The sequence below is a fragment of the Pan paniscus genome, chromosome 18, assembly GCF_029289425.2.
Source record: "Pan paniscus chromosome 18, NHGRI_mPanPan1-v2.0_pri, whole genome shotgun sequence".
NCBI lineage: Eukaryota > Metazoa > Chordata > Mammalia > Primates > Hominidae > Pan > Pan paniscus.
This window is the reverse complement of record NC_073267.2, coordinates 63,289,814-63,310,935: the sequence shown is the minus strand read 5'-3', so window position 1 is coordinate 63,310,935 and position 21,122 is coordinate 63,289,814. Positions and strand designations below refer to the sequence as shown.

The following is a 21,122-nucleotide window of genomic DNA, read 5'->3' as shown; positions in this document are numbered from 1 at the left end:
GTAGCACTTATCAACTTCTAACATACTGTATAATTTACCAGTGTATTAAGTGTATTACTTACCATCATCTCCCTGTACTAGAATGTCTATTTTATTTACCAATATATTCTAAAGCACCCAGAAGAGTGTCTGGCACGTGCTCAGTAATTAATTATAGAAAGGATGCATGAGAACATTTTTTAACTCCAAATTCCCCATCAATCCTTCTTATTATATCAAAAAGAAAGTCTTAGATTGGTGAATGAACTTCAGTTCTCAACCACATTTTAGTGTCTCCTTTTTTTCTTTTAATGGTTTTTTTTTTTGAGGTATAATTTATCAGCCATAAAATTCACACATTGTAAGTGCAGAATCCAATAATTATTAGAAAATGTATAAAGCTGTGCAACCATTACCACTAATCTCCCTTCTTAACATGAAGAAAGGAAACTTGAGGCTCAGAGCCTCCTCCAGACAAGAATATCTGCTGGAATGTAATAACATTACTCTGTTTTCATTGGATCTATTTTTCTGGATACTTTTTCTTTTGGCTAATGATACTGGATTTCCACTTAAAGTAGGAATATAAAGCTTCCTTTTTAAAGGAATGTATACATGTTAAAAAAGAGTTGATTTAAAGTAAAATATTAAGTAACTAAACAATGTATGTAGTCCAAAGATAAAGCAAATATTGAGAGGGTATTAGTGGGAAAAGTAGTTTGCGAAACTTTGACCCATGGGATCCAGACCTGCTGGTCTCACAGACTGCAGAATTGCAACTGATTTCATCAGTGAAAAGCAAGGCAGTGACACTTGCTGCCAGGGCCTACCCTCAATTCCCAGCAGTCTTTGCTGGGAGACTATTCTTCATGAGTCTCTTGTGCTTCTGCATGTCTTGTGAGTAAGCAACGACTGTCCTGTGTTACAGACTCTCATTGCAAGGATGTTTACATAGCAACAACCTTGACAGAGAGAGTTTCTCCCTCTAGAACAAAGGGCAGGTGTGCATATAGGCTTGGAAGATAAAGACAGTGTCTTGACCTACAGCAAAAGACAGGCATGCTTACTATCCTTTGAAAAAGACTAGGTTCCCATAGCTCATGGTTCCTCTCCTATAATGTAACTCCTCAATATGTACATGTTATCTGGCCTCCTTTGCATTGCCCTATAGAAACAGAAGCTGGGAGAATGCTATGGTCTGTATGTGTATGTCCCTCCAAAATTCTTTTTTATTTTATGTATGTATGTATGTATGTATGTATGTATGTATGTATGTATGTATTTATTTATTTTGTGACGGAGTCTCACTCTGTTGCCCAGGCTGGAGTGCAGTCACGCGATCTTGGCTCACTGCAAGCTCCGCCTCACGGGTTCATGCCATTCTCCTGCTTCAGCCTCCCGAGTAACTGGTACTACAGGCACCCACAACCATGCCTGGCTAATTTTTTGTATTTTTCCTTTTTTTTTTTTTTTTTTTTTTTTTTAGTAGAGACGGGGTTTCACTGTGTTAGCCAGGATGGTCTCGATCTCTTGACCGTGATCCGCCTGCCTCAGCCTCCCAAAGTGCTGGGATTATAGGCGTGAGCCACCGCACCCGGCCATGTCCCTCCAAAATTCTTATGTTGAAATCCTAACATCCGAGGCGATGGCATTAAGAGGTGGGGCTTTTCAGAGGTGAGAGATCACAAAGCTCTGCTTTCATAAAAGACTTTAGTAGCCTTATAAAAGAGACCACAGGGAGCTTGCCTGGCCCTTGCACTGTCTAAGGAAAGTGAGAGGGTGCCATCTATGAATCACCAAACAAGTCTTCAGCAGACATCAAATCTTGAACTTGATGCCACCTGATCTTGAACTTGCTACCCTCCAGAACAGTGAGGATAAATTTCTGTTGTTTAGAAGCAACTTGGTTTATGCAATTTTGTTACTGCAGCCTGAACAGAATAAGTTCGTGAACTAACACAAAAATACGGAGACTCTGGTGACTGCTATTGATATATGTAATAACCTGTCCTCCATCTGTGACCTAAGAGTCTCATGTCTTATAACAATATGAAACTGTGGCAGATTAACTTGTTAGCTTGCAAGTAGGGTAGAATCTCAGATCTTTCACAATTCTTGAAAGACTTGCCAGGCACAGTGGCTCACGACTGTAATCCCAGCACTTCGGGAGGCTGAGGCGGGCAGATCACTTGAGGTCAGGAGTTCGAGACCAGCCTGGCCAACGTGGTGAAACCTCGTCTCTACTAAAAATATAAAAATCAGCCAGGAGTGGTGGTGCATGCACCTGTAGTCCCACCTATTCGGGAGCTTGAGACAGGAGGATCACTTGAACCTGGGAGATGGAGGTTGTAGTGAGCCGAGGTCATGCCGCTGCACTCCAGCCTGGGTGACAGAGCGAGACTCCATCTCAAAAAAAAAAACAGAAAGTCCTTACCTCATTATGAATTTCTTCTCCTTGCTTCAAAACTGCAGGCTCAAAGGATTTCAAAGAGACATCATCATTGTCCACATCGTCACAGACATTCTGCAGAGCCAACTGACAGCGTTGTAAAATATAATCCAAGGTTCCTGTTGAGCACTGTTGAGACAGAACCAGCAATCACAATTATGGGCAAAATCTAAGTTTACTATACCATCCTTCCTAGGATTGTTCATATTTGTCCCTGGCTGTGAATTCACCTGTTGCCCCCATAGCTCAGTCTATACTCCTTTTTTTTTTTTTTTTTTTAATTTTGAGATAGGGTCTTGCTGTGTCACCCAGGCTGGAGTATAGTGGTGTAATAATGTTTCACTGCAGCCTCAACCTCTGGGGCTCATGCAATCCTCCCACCTCACCTTCCTGAATAGCTGGTACCACAGGCAGGCACTACTCTGCCCAGCTAATTTTTCTAAGTTTTTATTTTGTAGAGAGAGACAGGATCTTGCTACATTATCCAAGCTGGTCTCAAACTCCAAGCTGGGTTCAGGCAGTCCTCCCACTTCAGCCTCCAAAAGTGCTGGGATTACAGGTGTGAGTCACTGTGCCCGGCCTATACTCCTGAACTCAAGAATTACTAGAGTGGCCTGTTCCACTGGGCTCTGTGCTGCCAGTTTGGCCTCACTTGGGCCACTTAGTTTGCTGGTTTTCTTTTATGTGGGCCTCATATCTCTAACTAAACATTTGGGTCCCGGAGGCTAACACCCTATTTATATATGTTAAATACATTTTCTATATATACTACAACATCTAGAACTGAGTCTGAAAACTGGAAGAAATTTAATAAATAATTATTGGATGAATAACTGGTTAACCAAGAAGTCAAGGACACTGACTTTTTATCTCAAATGCCCTGAGACTAAAGATAGGAAAGAAAGGTAACCAGGCTGCAGAGCTGGTTCAAAAGCATAATAAATGGTTCTATAATGACAGAGGGGAAAAATGAAGTTATAATCACAAGGCAAAGAACTCATTTCTCTTTTCTGCAAAAAGCATACACTAGGCAGTGGCAGTCCTTGGCAGAATAGATTCTTCAAATAATGGAGAATATTTGGCTTAAGCCCTCAAGGCACATTCAAAGGCATAACTTAGTACCTGGGCCTCAGCAAGGACACAGATAACTAGTTCATCCCTCTCTGAGTCCGCGGGAGCAAAACAGAGGTCAAACGGACAAACTCCTTTTTATAAATGATCATATGTTGGAAAAGAGGCCAATGCACCTGGGCAGTGCATCTGCCTGTTTTGATATTGAAATGATTTCCTAGAATAATAAAAAGTCAGCTATAAATACCCTTTAGTCCCAACGAGGAAAATGTATCCCTAAAATATTTTGGTTTTATTATTTATAATTTAAACTGAGCCCTTGTAAATAACCTTGAAGGCTAATCCTCTGGTATAAAATTTCCTTGCACATTTACTGCCATTTTATACAATGCGACATCAACAAGCCTGGGAAAAACAAAGTTTCTGTGCCAAGAAACAGAAGCTTGACTAATATGTATTTTAATATGAAGATCCCAGAGTGCTGGGTGCATAAGGGCAGGCAACTCCAATTTCCTGCCAAAAAAAACCCCACAAAGAATAAAGGTGAATGACCACTCATTTTTGTTCCACAGCAACCTCTACAACAACATTTTTTTTTTTTTTTTTGAGACAGGGTCTCACTCTCTGGCCCAGACCGGAGTACAGTGGTGTGGCATGATCTTGGCTCACCGCAACCTCTGCCTCCTAGGCTCAAGCAATTCTCCTGCCTCAGCCTCCCAAGTAGCTGGGATTAAAGATGTGCACCACTACGCCCAGCTAATTTTTGTATTTTTAGTAGAGACTGGTTTTACCATATTGGACAGGCTGGTCTCGAACTCCTGACCTCAAGTGATCCACCCTCCTCAGCCTCCCAAAGTGCTGGGATTACAGGCATGAGCCACTGCACCCAGCCTACAACATCTTTTTAAAATGACTTCTATCTAGAAAGTTTCCCTACTTGCACCTTTACTTTCCCAAGTATGGAGTGAGCTACATAGGTTATTAATTGCATTTTCATGCAAGATTAGAAACAACCTAAATTTCTTAACAATAGGAAAACTAGTTTAATGAAGTATGGTTGCAGAAAACAAAAAGAGAGAGGGGTGGGATGTGGAATAATTTTTTTCTGGATGTATAGTGTTTTGTTTTATTTAAATAATCTATAATCAGGCCTAGTTTGAGATAGGTTTTTTTTTTTTTGGTAACAGCTTTATTGAGCTATAATTCACATGTCATAAAATCCAAGCATTTAAAGCATATAATGCAATGTTGTTTCGTATAGTCACAGAGTTATACAAATATCACTACAATTAATTTTAGAGCATTTTCATCACCCCCAAAAGAAACCCTGTGCCATTTAGCAGTCACCCCCAACCCCAACTGATTTCCACCAACATTTCCAACCCTAGGCAACCACTAATCTACTTTCTATGTCCATAGAGAGACCTATTCTAGACACTTCATATAAATGAATTATATAATATGTATCTTTTGTGACTGGTTGCTTCCATTTCATATGTTTTCAAGAGTTATTCATGTTGTAGCATGCATCATTACTGTATTCCATTTCAATGCCCAATAATATTCAACTGTATGGATATCCCACGTTTTATTTATCCATTCATTAAGTGATGAACCTTTGGGTTGTTTCCACTTTTTGGTGATTATGAACATTCCTGTAGAAGTTTCCATCACTCTTGGGAAACTACCTAGGCATGGAATTGCTGTGTCATAGGGTACCTTTGGATTTAACCTTCTGAAGATGTGCCAGACTGTTTCCCAAAGTGGCTGCACCACTGTCCATTCCCTCTGGCAGTGCACGCAAGTGCCACTTCCTGCATGTCCTCACCAACACTTGTCACTGTCTTTTTTATTCTAGCTATCCTAGTGAGTGTGAAATGTTATCCCATCATGGTTTTGATTTGTATTTCCCTAGTGACTAATGACGTTCAGCATTTTTCATTTGTCTATTGGCCATTTGTATACCTTCTTTTTGTGTGTGTGTGAAGACAGAGTCTTGCCCTATTGCCCAGGCTGGAGTTCAGTGGTGCAATCTCGCCTCACTGCAACCTCCACCTCCCAGGTTTAAGTGATTCTCCTGCCTCAGCCTGCTGAATAGCTGGGATTACAGGCATGTGGCACCACACCTGGCTAATTTTTGAATTTTTAGTAAAGACGGGGTTTTACCATGTTGGCCAGGCTGGTCTTGAACTCCTGGCCTCATGTGATCCACTCACCTTGACCTCCTAAAGTGCTGGGATTACAGGCATGAGCCACTGCACCCAGCCTGTGACATGTTAATTCGATTCCTTTGCCATTTTAAATTGGATCATTTCTCTTTTGAATTATTGAGTTCTAAGAATTCTTGGAATATTTGAGACACAAGTGCTTTATGAGATATATGATTTGCAGATATTTTCTCCCATTCCATGGGTCCTCTACACTTTCTTTATGGTACCCTTTGAAGTACAAAAGTTTTTAACTTTGATGAAGGCCAATTTATCTGTTTTTTTCTTTAGTTGTTTATGCTTTTGATGTCATATCTAAAAAGCCATTACCTACTCCTCAATAAGTGCTATATATTGATGAGTAATTATTACCAAAGTTTACTGAAACAAAACTACAGAACCATATATATAGTAGGCTACCATTTATATTTAAAAATATTTTTGAAGTTACATACATTTTTACTTATATATTAAATATCACCAAAAGAGTAACAAGAACCTTTAAACATTGGTTGCCTCTGGGGATGAGGGGCTGGTTGGCCTGAGGAGAAAGAGACTTTAACTGTATACCCTTAGGTATTTTTTTTAATTTTGAACCATCTGCATTAACTACCTATTCAAAATATAATTATTCATAAAATGTAAATTTCTTTAAAAAGACATTCTGTATTGAATCCCAAGAATATACTGACACAATTATCAAAAACTAAAATCTAGGCCGGGAGCATTGGCTCACGCCTGTAATCCCAGCACTTTGGGAGGCCGAGGTGGGTGGATCGACTGAGGTCAGGAGTTCAAGACCAGCCTGGCCAATATGGCAAAGCCCCATCTCCATTAAAAATACAAAATTTAGCCGGGCTATCTGCTACATTCTATTCTGCACTGTACATACTCTTTAGACCATAAGCATCTTGAAGACACTGAATATAACCATTCCTGTTCACAAGTCCCTACAAGAATACCTTGAACACTATAAAGTTCAATAAAAGTTTGAAGAAAGAACAAACTGAAATCCCTTCTGAATAGTAATTCCTACAATCAAAACTTGCTGATGATTTAATCTCTCTTGCTTTATTATGTACACTGTAGTGTACAAATGAAGACAGAATAACCTCCCACAGAGTGAGCTTTAGTTGTTCCCATCTCCTGTTAGTTTTTCAACAGAATAAAATGAAAAGACAGTAGTAGCAGTAGAAGTAATTTAATAATAGTAGTGGCAAACTTCTTTGAATGTATACCAGTCACTGTTCTAAAAAGACTTACATGTATTAACTAATTTAATCCTCATAAGAACACTATGATTAGGTACGATTCTTATCCCCATGAACATATTTCCCAAGCTTTTTATTTATCATTTTGTACAGCCCTTTGAACCCAGCACTAATGAGACTGTCCACTCTTCTGGATTAGATTAGGAAAGACGTAGAAGGGCGCACTTAAGTAGCCATATACTCAAGTGATCCACAAGAAAGGGATTCTTAGGAGGGTTATAGCTAGAAAGACAGATGCCTATAACTGGGGAAATGAAATCCTTGTGTATAATACAAGGCACATATTAGATGCTCTGTAAATACTTGCTCCTCCCTCCCTCCCTCCCTCTCTTCCTTCCTCCCTCCCTCCCTTTTTTTCTTCCTCTGTTCGTCCTTACCTGCCTTCCTCCCTCCCTTCCCTCTTTTCTAACAGAACTCCTTTTAGGTCTCTAAGACAATTATTTCTGTGTTTATTTGTTTAAAATTTGTCCCCCCAACTAAAGTTCACAAAAGTGGTGGGCATCATGGGCATGTTGACGGCTCTATCTCCCAGGCCTACAGTTTTGGACACATAACAGGCACCCAAATATTTAAACGAATGAGTGAATGGAAAAGAGAAGAAAAGGGAGAAAGGAAGAAAGAGGTGCTGGATGGGCTTGCTGGCATCTTGGTTTAAATACTCATTCATTCTCTTTCTGCCACACAGCAATATGATCGGTCCACTGGTAAAGCTACTTAATGACCAAAAGACACAACACTGCCATATAGACTCACGCAGTACTGCCACTGGAAGACCTTGCACCTGTACCTCTCACTTTGTTGTACCACTTCCGCCCAATTTTCTCACACTTGTCCCCTGTAGTTCCATGAAAGGTCAAGCTATAAAGCAAAGCACAGATAGCAAGCTTAGGTAGAAGGTCACTTGTAATCCCTTTCATGCCTTGCTCTCTGGAACCCCTCTTAACTGAGTACATGGGACCCCAACATGACTAATATGAGTTTTTCTCATTTCTTAGTTTTCCATTCTGAACTAGTCTGAACAGCTAACCATGGGCCATTGCAAGTGGCGGCAGAATTTAGCAAGAAAGTCTGGGTTATGAACACAACTGTGGAGCTCAGAAACTCCTTGGCAACCCTGTAACTTTCTCTTTAATTTACATTCACATGCCCAGAAGTCTGACCAAAAAGTTAAGGGAAATGAAAATTCTCAACATCTGAACCCAGCCACAGCTAACACATGCACAAGCACAAAAATCTGCCCCAATTCCTCTGGTCATCTCCTGCCCTTGACCTTGACAGATACAACCCTCTAAATAAACCTCTAACTATAAACACTTGTCAACGGCATTTTCCTTCTCCAAGAAACATAACCCCAAGAAGCAAAATACACTTATCCCATGGCATGAATATGCTTTCTAAAACTGTATCCAACACAATCCAAAGCTCAAAAAGCAAGTAAACAGAGAAGAAAGTCAAGTTACATGGAAGCAATTTTCCCATCAAATACTCTTCCAAAGCTCTATAGTAAATTGCTCATTCAACCACTTCTGTCACATCCAATTAGGTGTGAATCACATTTTTATTTACACTTACCTCTGCCACTCGGTGGGTGGAACTAAACCGAGGTTGTGAACCGGCCAAAACACAGTGTTGGTGGGTGGCATTGAGATCATCTACAGGAAAAACACCAGAAATGTATAAAACCATATTTATTAGTCAGTATATACTATATATTATTTAACTAAAACACAAAGTAAACAGTAAATCTATCTTCCAAGAAATAACAATAACCAAGGAATCAATACTTACCTCGTATTCTTTAATCAATCCCTTATAAGTAGGTGACTCTACATATATATATATTCCATTATACGTGTATCTACTTATAAGTAGACATTATATATGTAGATATATAACAAGTATAATAATATAAATATAAGTATACAATAAATATGATATACTTATATATACTTATACATATGCAAGTATATGTAAGTAGATATATATAATCATACGTATATAATTAAATATGTATATATTCTATCATACAAAGTATGACACTTTGAAGAGTGAAAGGGGATGCTATTAACAATTATTCCAGAACAACAAGTATAAACCAGGACTGTCCTCAGCAAATGAGATATAGGGTCACTCTACTTATTTGTGGTCCTATTATGCCCACCCACTATAAAATTCACTATATATGAATTGAGCTTCTTTCACTTTCTCATGACACATCTACTTCTACCCTTATCTTTAGAATAAACCAGAATTTGGAGTTGCACACCTTTCATCTGAAAAATCTGCCTCTTTCCCTCCATAATCAAAGTATCAATTTTGCCCTAACAATTTTCCAGGCAATAAACCAACCAACTCAGCATGTTGCATGTTTGGCTCTTAGAACAGAACTCAAGTGTAGGGATTCACAACCCAAGAATGAAGTAGGTAGTGAATTCATCAGTTGAAGAATATTCCTAAAACCACAAGCAGTGGGAGAAAAACCAATGACCAAGTTGTTGCATATCCTAAGAAATGATACCACAAGTCAGGCAAAATCTATACAACCTCTGCTCAGGACATGACTTCCTCTATTACAAAAAAAGAGAGTTGTAATGTTTCCAGCAATGGCATCCTATACAGGCAACACAAGATTTTTATCAAGATACCAAAAAAGATAATGACTTAAACCAAGAGGCAAATGCCACCAGGCTCCTTATGTATCAGCAAAAACAACCTACAATATCATCTCTAAACATAGAAAAGAAATGCAAGATATTAAGACAGGATTTCTGCTTATGAATATTGTGAAGTAACAGTGACAAGATTTGCCCTTCTGTCTTAAACAACTACAAAACAAGCCAAAAATATGAATCAAAGGTTTCAGCAAGATATAATCCCATGGAGAAGAGAAACAAAATAGGTGAGAGACGCCTACAATTGCCCTAACTTACTCCATGGAAACAGTTTCAATGCCACAGAATAGAGAAGAGGAAGTCAAAACCCAGAGTCTCTGTTTCTTTCTTGCCAAGTTGAGAAGACAAAGACTGGAGTATAGGGAGGCCAAGGCCACAGGGCCTCGAAAGGCAGAATGCTGGAACAGAAACAGCTATACAGAGAGACAGCAAACAGACTGCAGAAAGGTTCCCTCAAGTATTTGGAAGAGCACTGACCTGTGCATGTATGAATAAAAATTTCCCAAGGGCCAAAAAAAGAAGCACCAGAATGCAGCAGGTGGAACCAATTTCAGATTTCACACACAGCCAGGAGTATTTTATGATCCCAGCAGCCAAAATGGCTCCCACTACATGAGATACTAGAAAATCCTTAGGAAAGCATCACTGCAGAAGTAGGGCTAAATGAGTTCTAGGTTAAAGGCTGCTCTAGTCCCACCTAGCAAGGCTTAAAACTAAGCCTCAAAAGGATCCAACTTCTGGCCAGGCACAGTGGCTCATGCCTGTAATCTCAGTACTTTGGGAGGCCGAAGTGGGTGGATTACCTGAGGTCAGGAGTTCGAGACCAGCCTGGCCAACATGGTGAAACCCTGTCTCTACTAAAAATACAAGAATTCACTGGGCATGGTGGCAGGTGCTTGTAATCCCAGCTACTCAGGAGGCTGAGGCAGGAGAATTGCTTGAACACAGGAGGCAGAGGTTGCAGTAAGCCGAGATTGCGCCATTGCACTGCAGCCTGGGAAACGAGAGTGAAACTCCATCTCAAAATTTAAAAAAAAAAGGATCCAACTTCTTAGTAATTTGATTATTCATTAGAGCAAAAGCCAAAAGTATGTAAAAGTATATAACAAAATCAGGCACCCAACAAATACGATGTGCAATACCCAACATCCATTCAAAAAGTAACAGAGAAATGAAAGATACATACACACACACAAAATATGCGAGGTAGTCACATCTCTCTTTTCTTCTAAATGTACATATCTGCCCTTTCATATATATATAAGTGAAGCTTCTAAAGGTTAAACATGCAGTATCTGAAACAAAACTCACACTAAGTGAGATGAACAGCAATTTACAAACTGCAGAAGAAAAGATCAGTGAACTAGAACACATGAAAAATAAAAACTATGCAAAATAAAGTGCCTAAACAAAAAAGACTACAAAAATATGAAAGGGCATGAGTGACAGCCAGGACAATATTAAGCCGTTTAATGAAAATTTAATTTGAATTCTAGGGAAGAAAGAGTGACAAAAACATACACATTTTTATAGAAACAATGGCCAAAATTCACCAAATTTCATGAAAACTATAAACCCAGAGATCAATAAGCTCAATGAATTCTAAGCAAAAAAAGATATAAGACTAAACTAAAGCATGTCATAATGAAATGTCTTAAAATCAGTAATAAAGTGGAAAGGTTAAAGGCAGTCAGAAAAAGAGACATTAAATACAGAGGGACAAAGATTAGAATGACAGCAGACTTCTCATCAGAAGTTATAAAACTCAGAAGACAACTGGTGACAAAATACTAAAGGAAAAAACTGTCAATCTACTATTCTATACATAGTGAACACCCTTTCCAAAATAAAAGTGAAATAAAGACTTTTCAGAAAGAAAATGAAACAATTTATATTCAGTAGATTTACACTATAAGAATAGTTATGAAATTCTACAGGCAAAAGAAAAATAATGTCAGAAGGAATTTAGATCTGCTCAAAGGAATAAAAAGTAACATAAGTAATAAATATCATGAAAGAATAAATGCCTGTTTAAATCCAAAATAATAACAATGTATTCTGAGGTTTATAACATATGCAGACGTAAAACACATGAAAAAGCACAAAAGAGGATGGAAGGAAAAGTGGTACAACATTCAAAGTTACATTGTGGTAAGTCAAAGATGTAAAGATATTATAAAACCAAGAGCAGTGGCTTTCAATGAGATGTAATTTTGTCATTCCTCACTCTGGAGAGAGAGACAGACTGAAAACAGAGAATGACAATTTATCAGAGTAAAAAACAAGAAGCAGAAACACACATGGGAACCAGTTCCAGGGTAGAAAAACCATAACTGTAACTACTGAATTGCTGGAGATTCAACGTAGACGGGACTGAGAGTTAAAAAGTCCAGGGGAGCTCAGTCTTAGGGAACTCCCACACTTTCGTGAGTTTTATCTCCAAAAGCTCTAACAGGTTCTCACAGTGAAGATCCAAAAACATCTTCTCATGCTTCTGGCAGAAGGAAGGGAAAAAATAGCGACTTTATTTATTTATTTATTTATTTATTTACTCAGGAGACAGGGTCTCACTTGTCATCCAGGCTGGAGTGTAGTGGCATGAACATACTTCAATGCCACCTAGAACTCCTAGCCCCTGCTAGCCATCCTATTGGAACTAAGAATGAGAAAAAAGAAAATGAGAAGCACTTGTGAGGTTCACAATTCACAGGCATAAACTCACTAAAAGACTGAGGCTTAACCATAAGATTATAGAATGCTTCCCCTCCCAACATACCTTACCACCACATTATTACTGCAGTTCCTCTTATCCAGTGCATCCCATCTGCCTATCAAGAAAAAAGTACAAGGCCTTCTAAATGGCAAAAAAACACAATTTGAAAAAACTGAGCAAAAATCAGACCCAGAGTCAGAAATGGCAGAAATTAATTATCAGAAATGTTTTTGAAACTATGATTACTATTCTAAGGACTCTAAAGGACAACGTAGACGACATGCAAGAACTGATGGGGAACGTAAGCAGAGGGATGGAAATTCTAAGAAAGAATCAAAAACAAAATGCTGGAAATCAATAACACTGTAACACAAATGAAGAATGCCTTTAATGGGCTCATTAGAGAACTGGGCAAGGCAGATGAAAGATCTCTGAGCATGAGGATATATTAAGAGAAACTTCCAAAACTGAAAAGCAAAGAGAAAAAAGACTGAAAAAAAAAAAAACCAGAACTATGGGACAACTGCAATAGGTGTAATATATGTATAATGGAATAACAAAAGGCGAAGAAAGAGGGAAAGGAACAGAAGAAAATTAGAAGCAATAATAACTAAGAATATTCTTAAATTAATGTTAGACACCAAACTAGAGACTCGGGAAGCTCAGGAAAAAAACCTACACTTAGGCATATTATATTCAAACTGCAGAAAGTCAAAGATAAAGAATATTGAAAAAGCCAGAAGGAAAAAACAGCTTATCTATAACGGAGCAAAAAAAAAGCTATCTGACGTTTCCTCAGAAACGAGGCAAGCAATACAAAAGTGAAGTGAAATACTTAAGGTGTTGAGAGGAAAAAAAAACAGCAACCTAGAATTGTGGATCCTACAAAACGACCCTTTAAAAGTAAAGGAGAAACAGACCAGGTGTGGTGGCTCATGTCTGTAATCCAAGCACTTTGGGAGACCAAGGCAGGTGAATCGCTTGAGGTCAGTAGTTCAAGACCAGCCTGACCAACATGGTAAAACCCTGTCTATACTAAAAATACAAAAATCAGGTGGGCACAGTGGCGCACACCTGTAATCCCAGCTACTTGGGAAGCTGAAGCAGGAAAATCGCTTGAACCCGGGAGGCGGAGGTTACAGTGAGCCAAGATCACGCCACTGCACTCCAGCCTGGGGGACAGAGTGAAACTCTGTCTCAAAAAAACAAAAAGAAAGAAAGAAAGGATTTTTTAAAAAAATGTTTCAGACAAATAAAAATTCAGGGAATTTGTTGCTAGTAGACTTGTATTGCAAGAAATTTGTCAGAAGAAAAATGATATAGATCAGAAACTCAGATCTGCATAAAGAAAGGAAGAGACTTTGAGAAGGAATAAGTGAAGGTAAAATAAAAACCATTATTTTTCTTACCCTTAATTGATAGAAGAGATAACAATTTATTCACAATAATAACAACAATGTATTCAATTATGTATGCCACATATATATATATGTATGTGTGCCTATCTATGCTTATTTGTAAGTGAAATTAATGATAGCAATGAGTATAAGAGATGAGAGAAAAAATTAGGAATATTTTATTTTACTGTACTTGCACTGTGTAACAGTATAGTGTTATTTGAAAGTGGACTTGGAACAGCTGTAAATGTATACTGCAACCTCTAGGTCACTACTTAAAAAGTAAAAAAATACATATGTAATTGATATGCTAAGAAAGGAGATGAAATGAAATCATGGAATACTCAAAACTATAAAAGCAGAAAAAGAGTGGAAGACAAAAACGGGAAAAAACAAGACAAAATATAGAAAACATTAACAAATATGGTAGATATTAATCCAAGTGTATCAATAATCGCTTTAAATGCCCGTGGTCTAAATACACACATTAAAAAACAAGAGATTATCAGAATGGATAAAAAACAAGGCATATGCTGTCTATAAGAAACTCAATTCAAATATAAAGAAACATACAGATTAAACTTAAAGAAACAAAGAAGACAGATATACTATGCTAACATTAATCTAAAGAAAGCTGGAGTGCCTATATTAATTTCAGACAGAGCAGATTTCAGAGCAAAAATAAATTATCACAGAGAAAAAGGGGTAGTACATAATGATAAAGTGGTAAATTCTCCCAGAAGATATAACAGTATGCACCTAATAGTAGAGCATCAAAATGTATAAGGCAAAAACTGATAGAACTGCAAGGAAAAACAGACAAATCCACTACTATAACTGGAGATGTCAACATCCCTCTATCAGAAAAGGACAGATACAGCAGGCAGAAAATCATTAAGGACATAGTTGAACTGAACAATACCATCAGTCAATTGAATATAACTGACATACATAGACTATTTCATTCAACAACAGCAGAATACACACTAGTATCAAGCTCACATGGAGAATTCCCCAAAATAGACCACATTCTGGGCGATAAAACACATATTACCAAATTTAAGAGAATGTTATCATTACTTTCACTTACAAATAAGCATACATAGGTACACACACACACACACACACACATATGTGGCGTACATAATTGAATACATTGCTGTTATTATTGTGAATAAATTGTTATCTCTTCTATTAATTAAGGGTAAGAAAAATAATGGTTTTTATTTTACCTTCACTTATTCCATCTCAAAATCTCTTCCTTTCTTTATGTAGATCTGAGTTTCTGATCTATATCATTTTTCTTCTGACAAATTTCTTGCAATACAAGTCTACTAGCAACAAATTCCCTGAATTTTTATTTGTCTGAAACATTTTTTTAAAAAATATTTGACCTCAGACCAGAATGGAATTAAACTAGAAAATAATAACAGAAAGATAGTTGGAAAATTCCCAAATACTCGGAGATAGAACAATATACTTCTAATAATCTGTGGGTCAAAAAAATCTTTAAAAAAATGAACTAAATGAAAGTGAAAACACAACTTACCAAAATTTGTTGGAAGCAACATTAGCACTGCTTAGAGGAGAATTTATAGCATTAAATGCCACAAATGTATAGCATTAATATAGCATTCTGCTTATATTAGAAGAAGAAAGATCTAAAATCAATAAGCTAAGCTTCTACTTTGTGAAATTAAAGAAAAAGAACAAATTAATCCAAAGCAGAAGAAAAGAAACAATAAAAGTTAATGCACCTCGATGAGATAAAAAACAGAAAACTAATAAAGAAACTTAATGAAAGCAAAAGTTGGTTCTTTTAAAAGATCAATAAAATTGATAAACCTCTAGGCAGACTAAGAAAAAAGAGACAAGAAACATATTACTAATGTCAGAAATGAAAGAGATGACATCACTACAGATCCCATGGACATTAAAAGGATAATTTTAAAATGATATCAATAGTTATTTACCCAAAAATCTGAAAACCTATAAAAAATGAACCAATTCCTTGAGAAATAAAATCTGCCAAAACTCTTACAAGAAGAAATGAATAATATGAATAGGCCTATCTCTATTAAAGAAATTGAATCAATAATTAACATGTTTCCAAAGCGCCAGGCCCAAATATGTTCACTGTTGAGTTCTACCAAACATTTAAGGAAGAAATTATACTAATTCTTAACATTCTTTACTAGAAGGTAACACAGGGAATACTTCCAAACTCATTCTTTGCGGCCAGCATTGCCCAGACAGACCTTACAAAAAGGAAAACTAAAGACCAGTATTCTCTCATAAGCATAGATGCAAAAATCCACATCAAAATATTAGCAAATTGAATGTAACAATGTATAAAAAGAATTACACCACGACCAAGTGAGATTTATCACAGGTATAAAAAACTGATTCAACATTCAAAAATCAACTAATATAATCTATCACACCAACAAGCTACAAAGAAAAAAAATATGATCATACCAATAGGTACAGAAAAACATTTGACAAAATGTGATACCCATTCATGATAAAAAATTCTCAGTAAACTAGAAATAGAGAAGAACTTCCTCAACATATAAAGAATGTGTAAGGAAACCTGCAGCAAATATACTTAGCAGTGTGAAACTAGAAACTTTTCTGCTCAGAGTAAGAAAAAGACAAGGATGTCTCCTCTCAACATTTCTTTTCAGTATCATATTGGAAGACCTGGCTGACACAGTAAGACAGGAAAAGAAAACAAAAGGTATACAGATAGAGAAGGAAACAATTAGAGTATTTTTGTTCACAGATTATATTATTGTCTGTGTAGCAAATTCAAAAGAATCAATAATCTAATCTGACTGGCAGCTTCATAGGAAAGAGGAAGAACTAAAGGGGAAACAAGAATGGCAGCAGAAGGCCAGTCAGGAAGCTGTTGCAGTAAGTCATGCAGGAGTTAACAGTGACTTGAACTACAGAGACAGGGGAGGAGACGATAAGCAGACAACAGATTCAGAATGTTCTAGGAAAAGACAATAGGACATGCTAATGAATTGGATGAGTCAAGTCAGGAAAAAATAAACTCAAGAACAACTCTTGGGGTTTTCACAGCAACAACTGACTGAAGGTGAGTAAGTCACAAAACCTTAGGACATTGCAAAATAATAACTACAAAATGCAATTAGAGGTGAGGATGAAAACATCAGTCATACATTTGGAGTTTTAAATCCAAATATAAACACAACAATATAGAGGATAAAAAGCAGAAGTGTGGCTTTAAGGCCTAATGAGGAAGGCTAAGTGGCCATTCTCTCTTCCCGTTTCCCATCTCTGAGGACACTCCTGAGCAGTTTTGGTTGATCCTGACTATGTTGCCTAAAGGAGGTTTCAGAGTCAAGCAAAATAATAAAAAGTGGAGTTTGAAGGGGGCTTCCCAGGATAAATTCCCATAAAAGACTGGGACAATGTCTAGGAAATACATAAATGCCAGTCTCATCTACCCAAATAAAAGCCTTATTACTCCTATGCTATTAATACGGGGACCCACAGACATAATTAGGGGAAAAATCACCACCTTAATGAGTAGGTTTGTTAAGTGCTTTTGTTCCACTGAGGGGAACACTGAGTCACTTAGTGACTCAGGCCAAATGGCAAACACAACACTAGAAGGTATACTTTGAGGCCTCCACCTTCATTTAAATCCTTGGCAACTCTCTAATCAAACAATTCTTTTGAAATTGCTTCCAACTGTATCTAATCCTTTATGACTTTAAAAAAAGAAACTTGTAATTTTCATTTAAGAGCTTCTAATTTATCGAAAACTCCATCTATAAAAGCGACTCAAGCTTCATGGATTGTGCATCTCAAAGGATATACTTAAGACCCTCCCAGCTTTAAAAGATTATGCCTAATAATTTTTAGAAAAAATAAATTAAAGAATGTCTATTTACCATAGCTATCTCAGAATACAGCTGAAACTTGACTGACACTGTATCCAACTGGAGTAAGAGTTTGTAGATGATGTGACAACACACACACAAAAAGAAAAGACGCTCTCACTCTTTGCTGGCTGAATGCTGCGTGCCCTGGCAGTGGAGAAGAGAGCTCTGGACATTCACTGTAGCATGAAATCTCATTTCATATATAAAAGACCACAGAAGCAATGCTATAATTTATGCTAGGGTAACCAATTCATGTTCAAGACTTTCCTGGTTTTAATACTGAAAGTCCTGCATCCTGAGATCCCCTTGCCCACAGACTTTTCGAAAAGGACAGTTGGTCACCCTAAATTTACCCCAGCCCTTACTTCCTTGGGTTTGCTGTCACGTACGTTACCAGGGCCATTTCACCCAAATTTCTTAGAGAAACAATCATGACTTTTGCTAAAGGCACTCTTGGGGTAAATAAGCCCAATACTGAAATCCAGTCTTCCCAGCTTCAAACAATCACCGAAGCTTTTCATTCTTACTTACCTGTCCATTCTCATCTCTCAATCTTAATATTTATGACCTTGTTTTTCCTAGATGTGGGCCATCCATGGCTGAAAACATTTTCAGAATTTGATAGCCAATGAAAGGGGGAGGGGAAGGTTCCTGGCAAGATGCCAGTATAGACACAGGCCCTGTCCCATTCCTAGATTCTCAATGAGACAATCAATGGAACATAAAAATGGATCAAAACCTCTTTTGGCACTATATATTAGAGAAAGGTGCTCAATATGCCAGAAGTGCAAATGATTGTGCTGAATATAGTATAGGTGGAATTAGATTAAAGAAGGGCAAAGAAGGCTGACACGTGATTGTCTCTCCAAAAGAGCAGCGAGCCTGATAAATATACCAATCAAATCCTGAGCAAAATGCTCACCTCTTAACTCAGAAAGCAAAGAGCAGGAGGGCAAGAGAAGCTTGCAGGGCACTCAGAGAGCAAGGCTCTTGCCTCTGTAGCAAGCATTCTATGCACACAACCTGTGATACTCACTGTAGCAATAATTCTGAGCACATAACCTGTGATACTCACAGACCCCAGGATGTGCTGCTGTTATAAGCCATGACTCTGAGTACCAGGCATTGCAGAAACAAGGAACTGGAGCAACCAGCAATGATAGGAGTGGGCCAAAACCTACCATGGTTTGCTCATACTGCAAACATCCACATAAAGACAAAAACAAGTTCTTAAGCACACTCCAATTTATAAAATCTCTACATGGCTGTGTAAGGACACATCTTCTTCCACCTTCAAGTAAAGGATTTGGCCAGGAATCCATACTAATCTCTCACAGAACCAATCTCAGCTACTTGCCTATCAGCCAGTACTAGTCTACTTTCTATGAGGATAAAGAGGTAAGGAGTAATTGCCAGAAATATGCAAAATTACTACAGTTCAAAGGAATGGAGGCACTTTGATCAAAACTGTCTTTTCTGAAAAAAGTTTACTCGAACTGACATGATAAAATTTTAGAAAATTCTCAGTTTTTCAAGAAGACACTTGATTCAAGAAGGCACTGCATCTGTGAAAATAAGGTAAGCAGACATGAAGCTGAAACAGTATGAGATCAGAAAAAACCACTTGCAACTGATTTTTTTAATAGCATTTCTTCATTTAACATGGCAATAGATGGAGTGAACAGCAGAAAGCATGCTGCAGAAAAACCAAATTACTGAGCTGGATGAGTGAACTCAAGAGATTCTCCTATAACTCAGGGAAAATATAAGAAATGAGTGATGGAAAACCTAAGACATGAGGAACAGATCCTGGAGATCAAAATGTACTTAACAGGAATCACAGAATGGAAGTAAAATACAGGCTGGGCATGGTGGCTCACACCGGTAATCCCAGCACTTTGGGAGCCCAAGGCAGATGGATTACTTAAGGCCAGTCAGGAGTACAAGATCAGCCCTGCCAACAAGGTGAAACGCTGTCTCTACTAAAAATACAAAAAAAAATTAGCTGGGTGTGGTGGCAGGCGCCTGTAATCCCAACTACTCGGGAGGCTGAGGCAGGAGAATTGCTTGAACCTGGGAGGCAGAGGTTGCAGTGAGCCGAGATCACACCAATGTACTCCAGCCTAGGTGACAGAGAGACTCCATCTTGAAAAAAAAAAAAAAAAAGTAAGATACAGAAAGATATAAGAATAATCAAAGAAACACTAGAAGAATGTTTTCCAAGGTTGTGAAAAGACCAGAGTCTGCACTATAAAATGGTTGAGCAAGGACATAAACATATTCTGTTAAAAAATTAAATATAAAATACTACAAATGTCCAAACAGAAAATACAGCTTACCAAAATGAAACCATAATGTAGATCGCCTCAGACATCTCCCAACATCAAATATCAGAGGTCACAGAACGATATCTATAGAGCTGTTGTTGGTGAGTTTTTTGTTTGTTTGTTTGTTTTTTGAGACGAAGTCTCACTAATCGCCCAGGCTGGAGTGCAGTGGCACAATCTCAGCTCACTGCAACCTCTGCCTGCTGGGTTCAAGTGATTCTCCTGCCTCAGCCTCCTGAGGAGCTGGGATTACAGGCATGTGCCATCACACCTGGCTAATTGTTGTATTTTTAGTAGATGATGTTTTGCTGTGTTGGCCAGGCTGGTCTTGAACTCCTGACCTCCTGACCTGCCCACCTCAACCTCCCAAAGTGCTGGGATTACAGGGATGAGCCACTGCACCCAGCCTCTACAGAGTTTTAAGGGGGAAGTTTGATACTTAAGAATCCTATAGCCAATCAAGGAGATATTCACAAGTGAAAGGATAGGAAGTCACTCTTCCATAATGCAAAGACTCAAAGAATATGCCACGACCACTCCCCTGCCATTAGTCTTCATAAATATTATTAGAAACTACATTTTGGCTGACCAAGAGAACAATCAAGAATTTTTTTTTAAATCACAGTACAAAAAGGCTAGCAGTAAGCATAAACGCAGTTAAATAATTTCAAATATTGTTATTTAATTTAATGCAACTATTGCGATTAAGACTTAAATGGAAAGATGTTTCACCTAAAATAAATATTAAAAATCTAAATACAAAATTGAAAATTGGGTATAAGAAAATATCTGGGAAGTGGGCAGAAGGGTTAAAGCAATAAAGTTAAAGGCAGAAGGGATAAAGTAAATGTTAAGAAAAACACTAACACCTCAACAGAAAAATGAGCAAAATACGATCAGCCAATGAATAACAGAAAGAAGAATGGCCAAGAAAAATACAAAGTGTTCAACCTCATGAATAAATAAATGACATTTAAAATAATAGCATATTTTCACCCATCAAATCGGCAAAAATATTTGAAAGGAGGTTGGTGGAAGTAACTGATGATCACACATACATACATGGCAGGTAGGAATGAAAATGAAAATCTCTCTAAGTAACAGTCTGACAACAGAGTA

General features: G+C 37.7%; 1 protein-coding gene across 6 annotated transcripts in view; it reads right to left on the bottom strand.

Annotated features, from left to right (window-relative positions):
- Nucleotides 1-21,122, bottom strand: part of FTO (FTO alpha-ketoglutarate dependent dioxygenase) — a 404,110-nt gene that overhangs the window by 227,049 nt on the left and 155,939 nt on the right. For all 6 annotated transcript variants that reach the window (XM_024925915.4, XM_063598008.1, XM_024925916.4 and 3 more), the window contains exons 5-6: nucleotides 8,550-8,629; nucleotides 2,414-2,557 (exon numbers count right to left, since the gene is read on the bottom strand). In XM_024925915.4, the coding sequence (XP_024781683.1) occupies nucleotides 2,414-2,557; nucleotides 8,550-8,629 (224 nt within the window). The remainder of the gene's footprint in view (nucleotides 1-2,413; nucleotides 2,558-8,549; nucleotides 8,630-21,122) is intronic.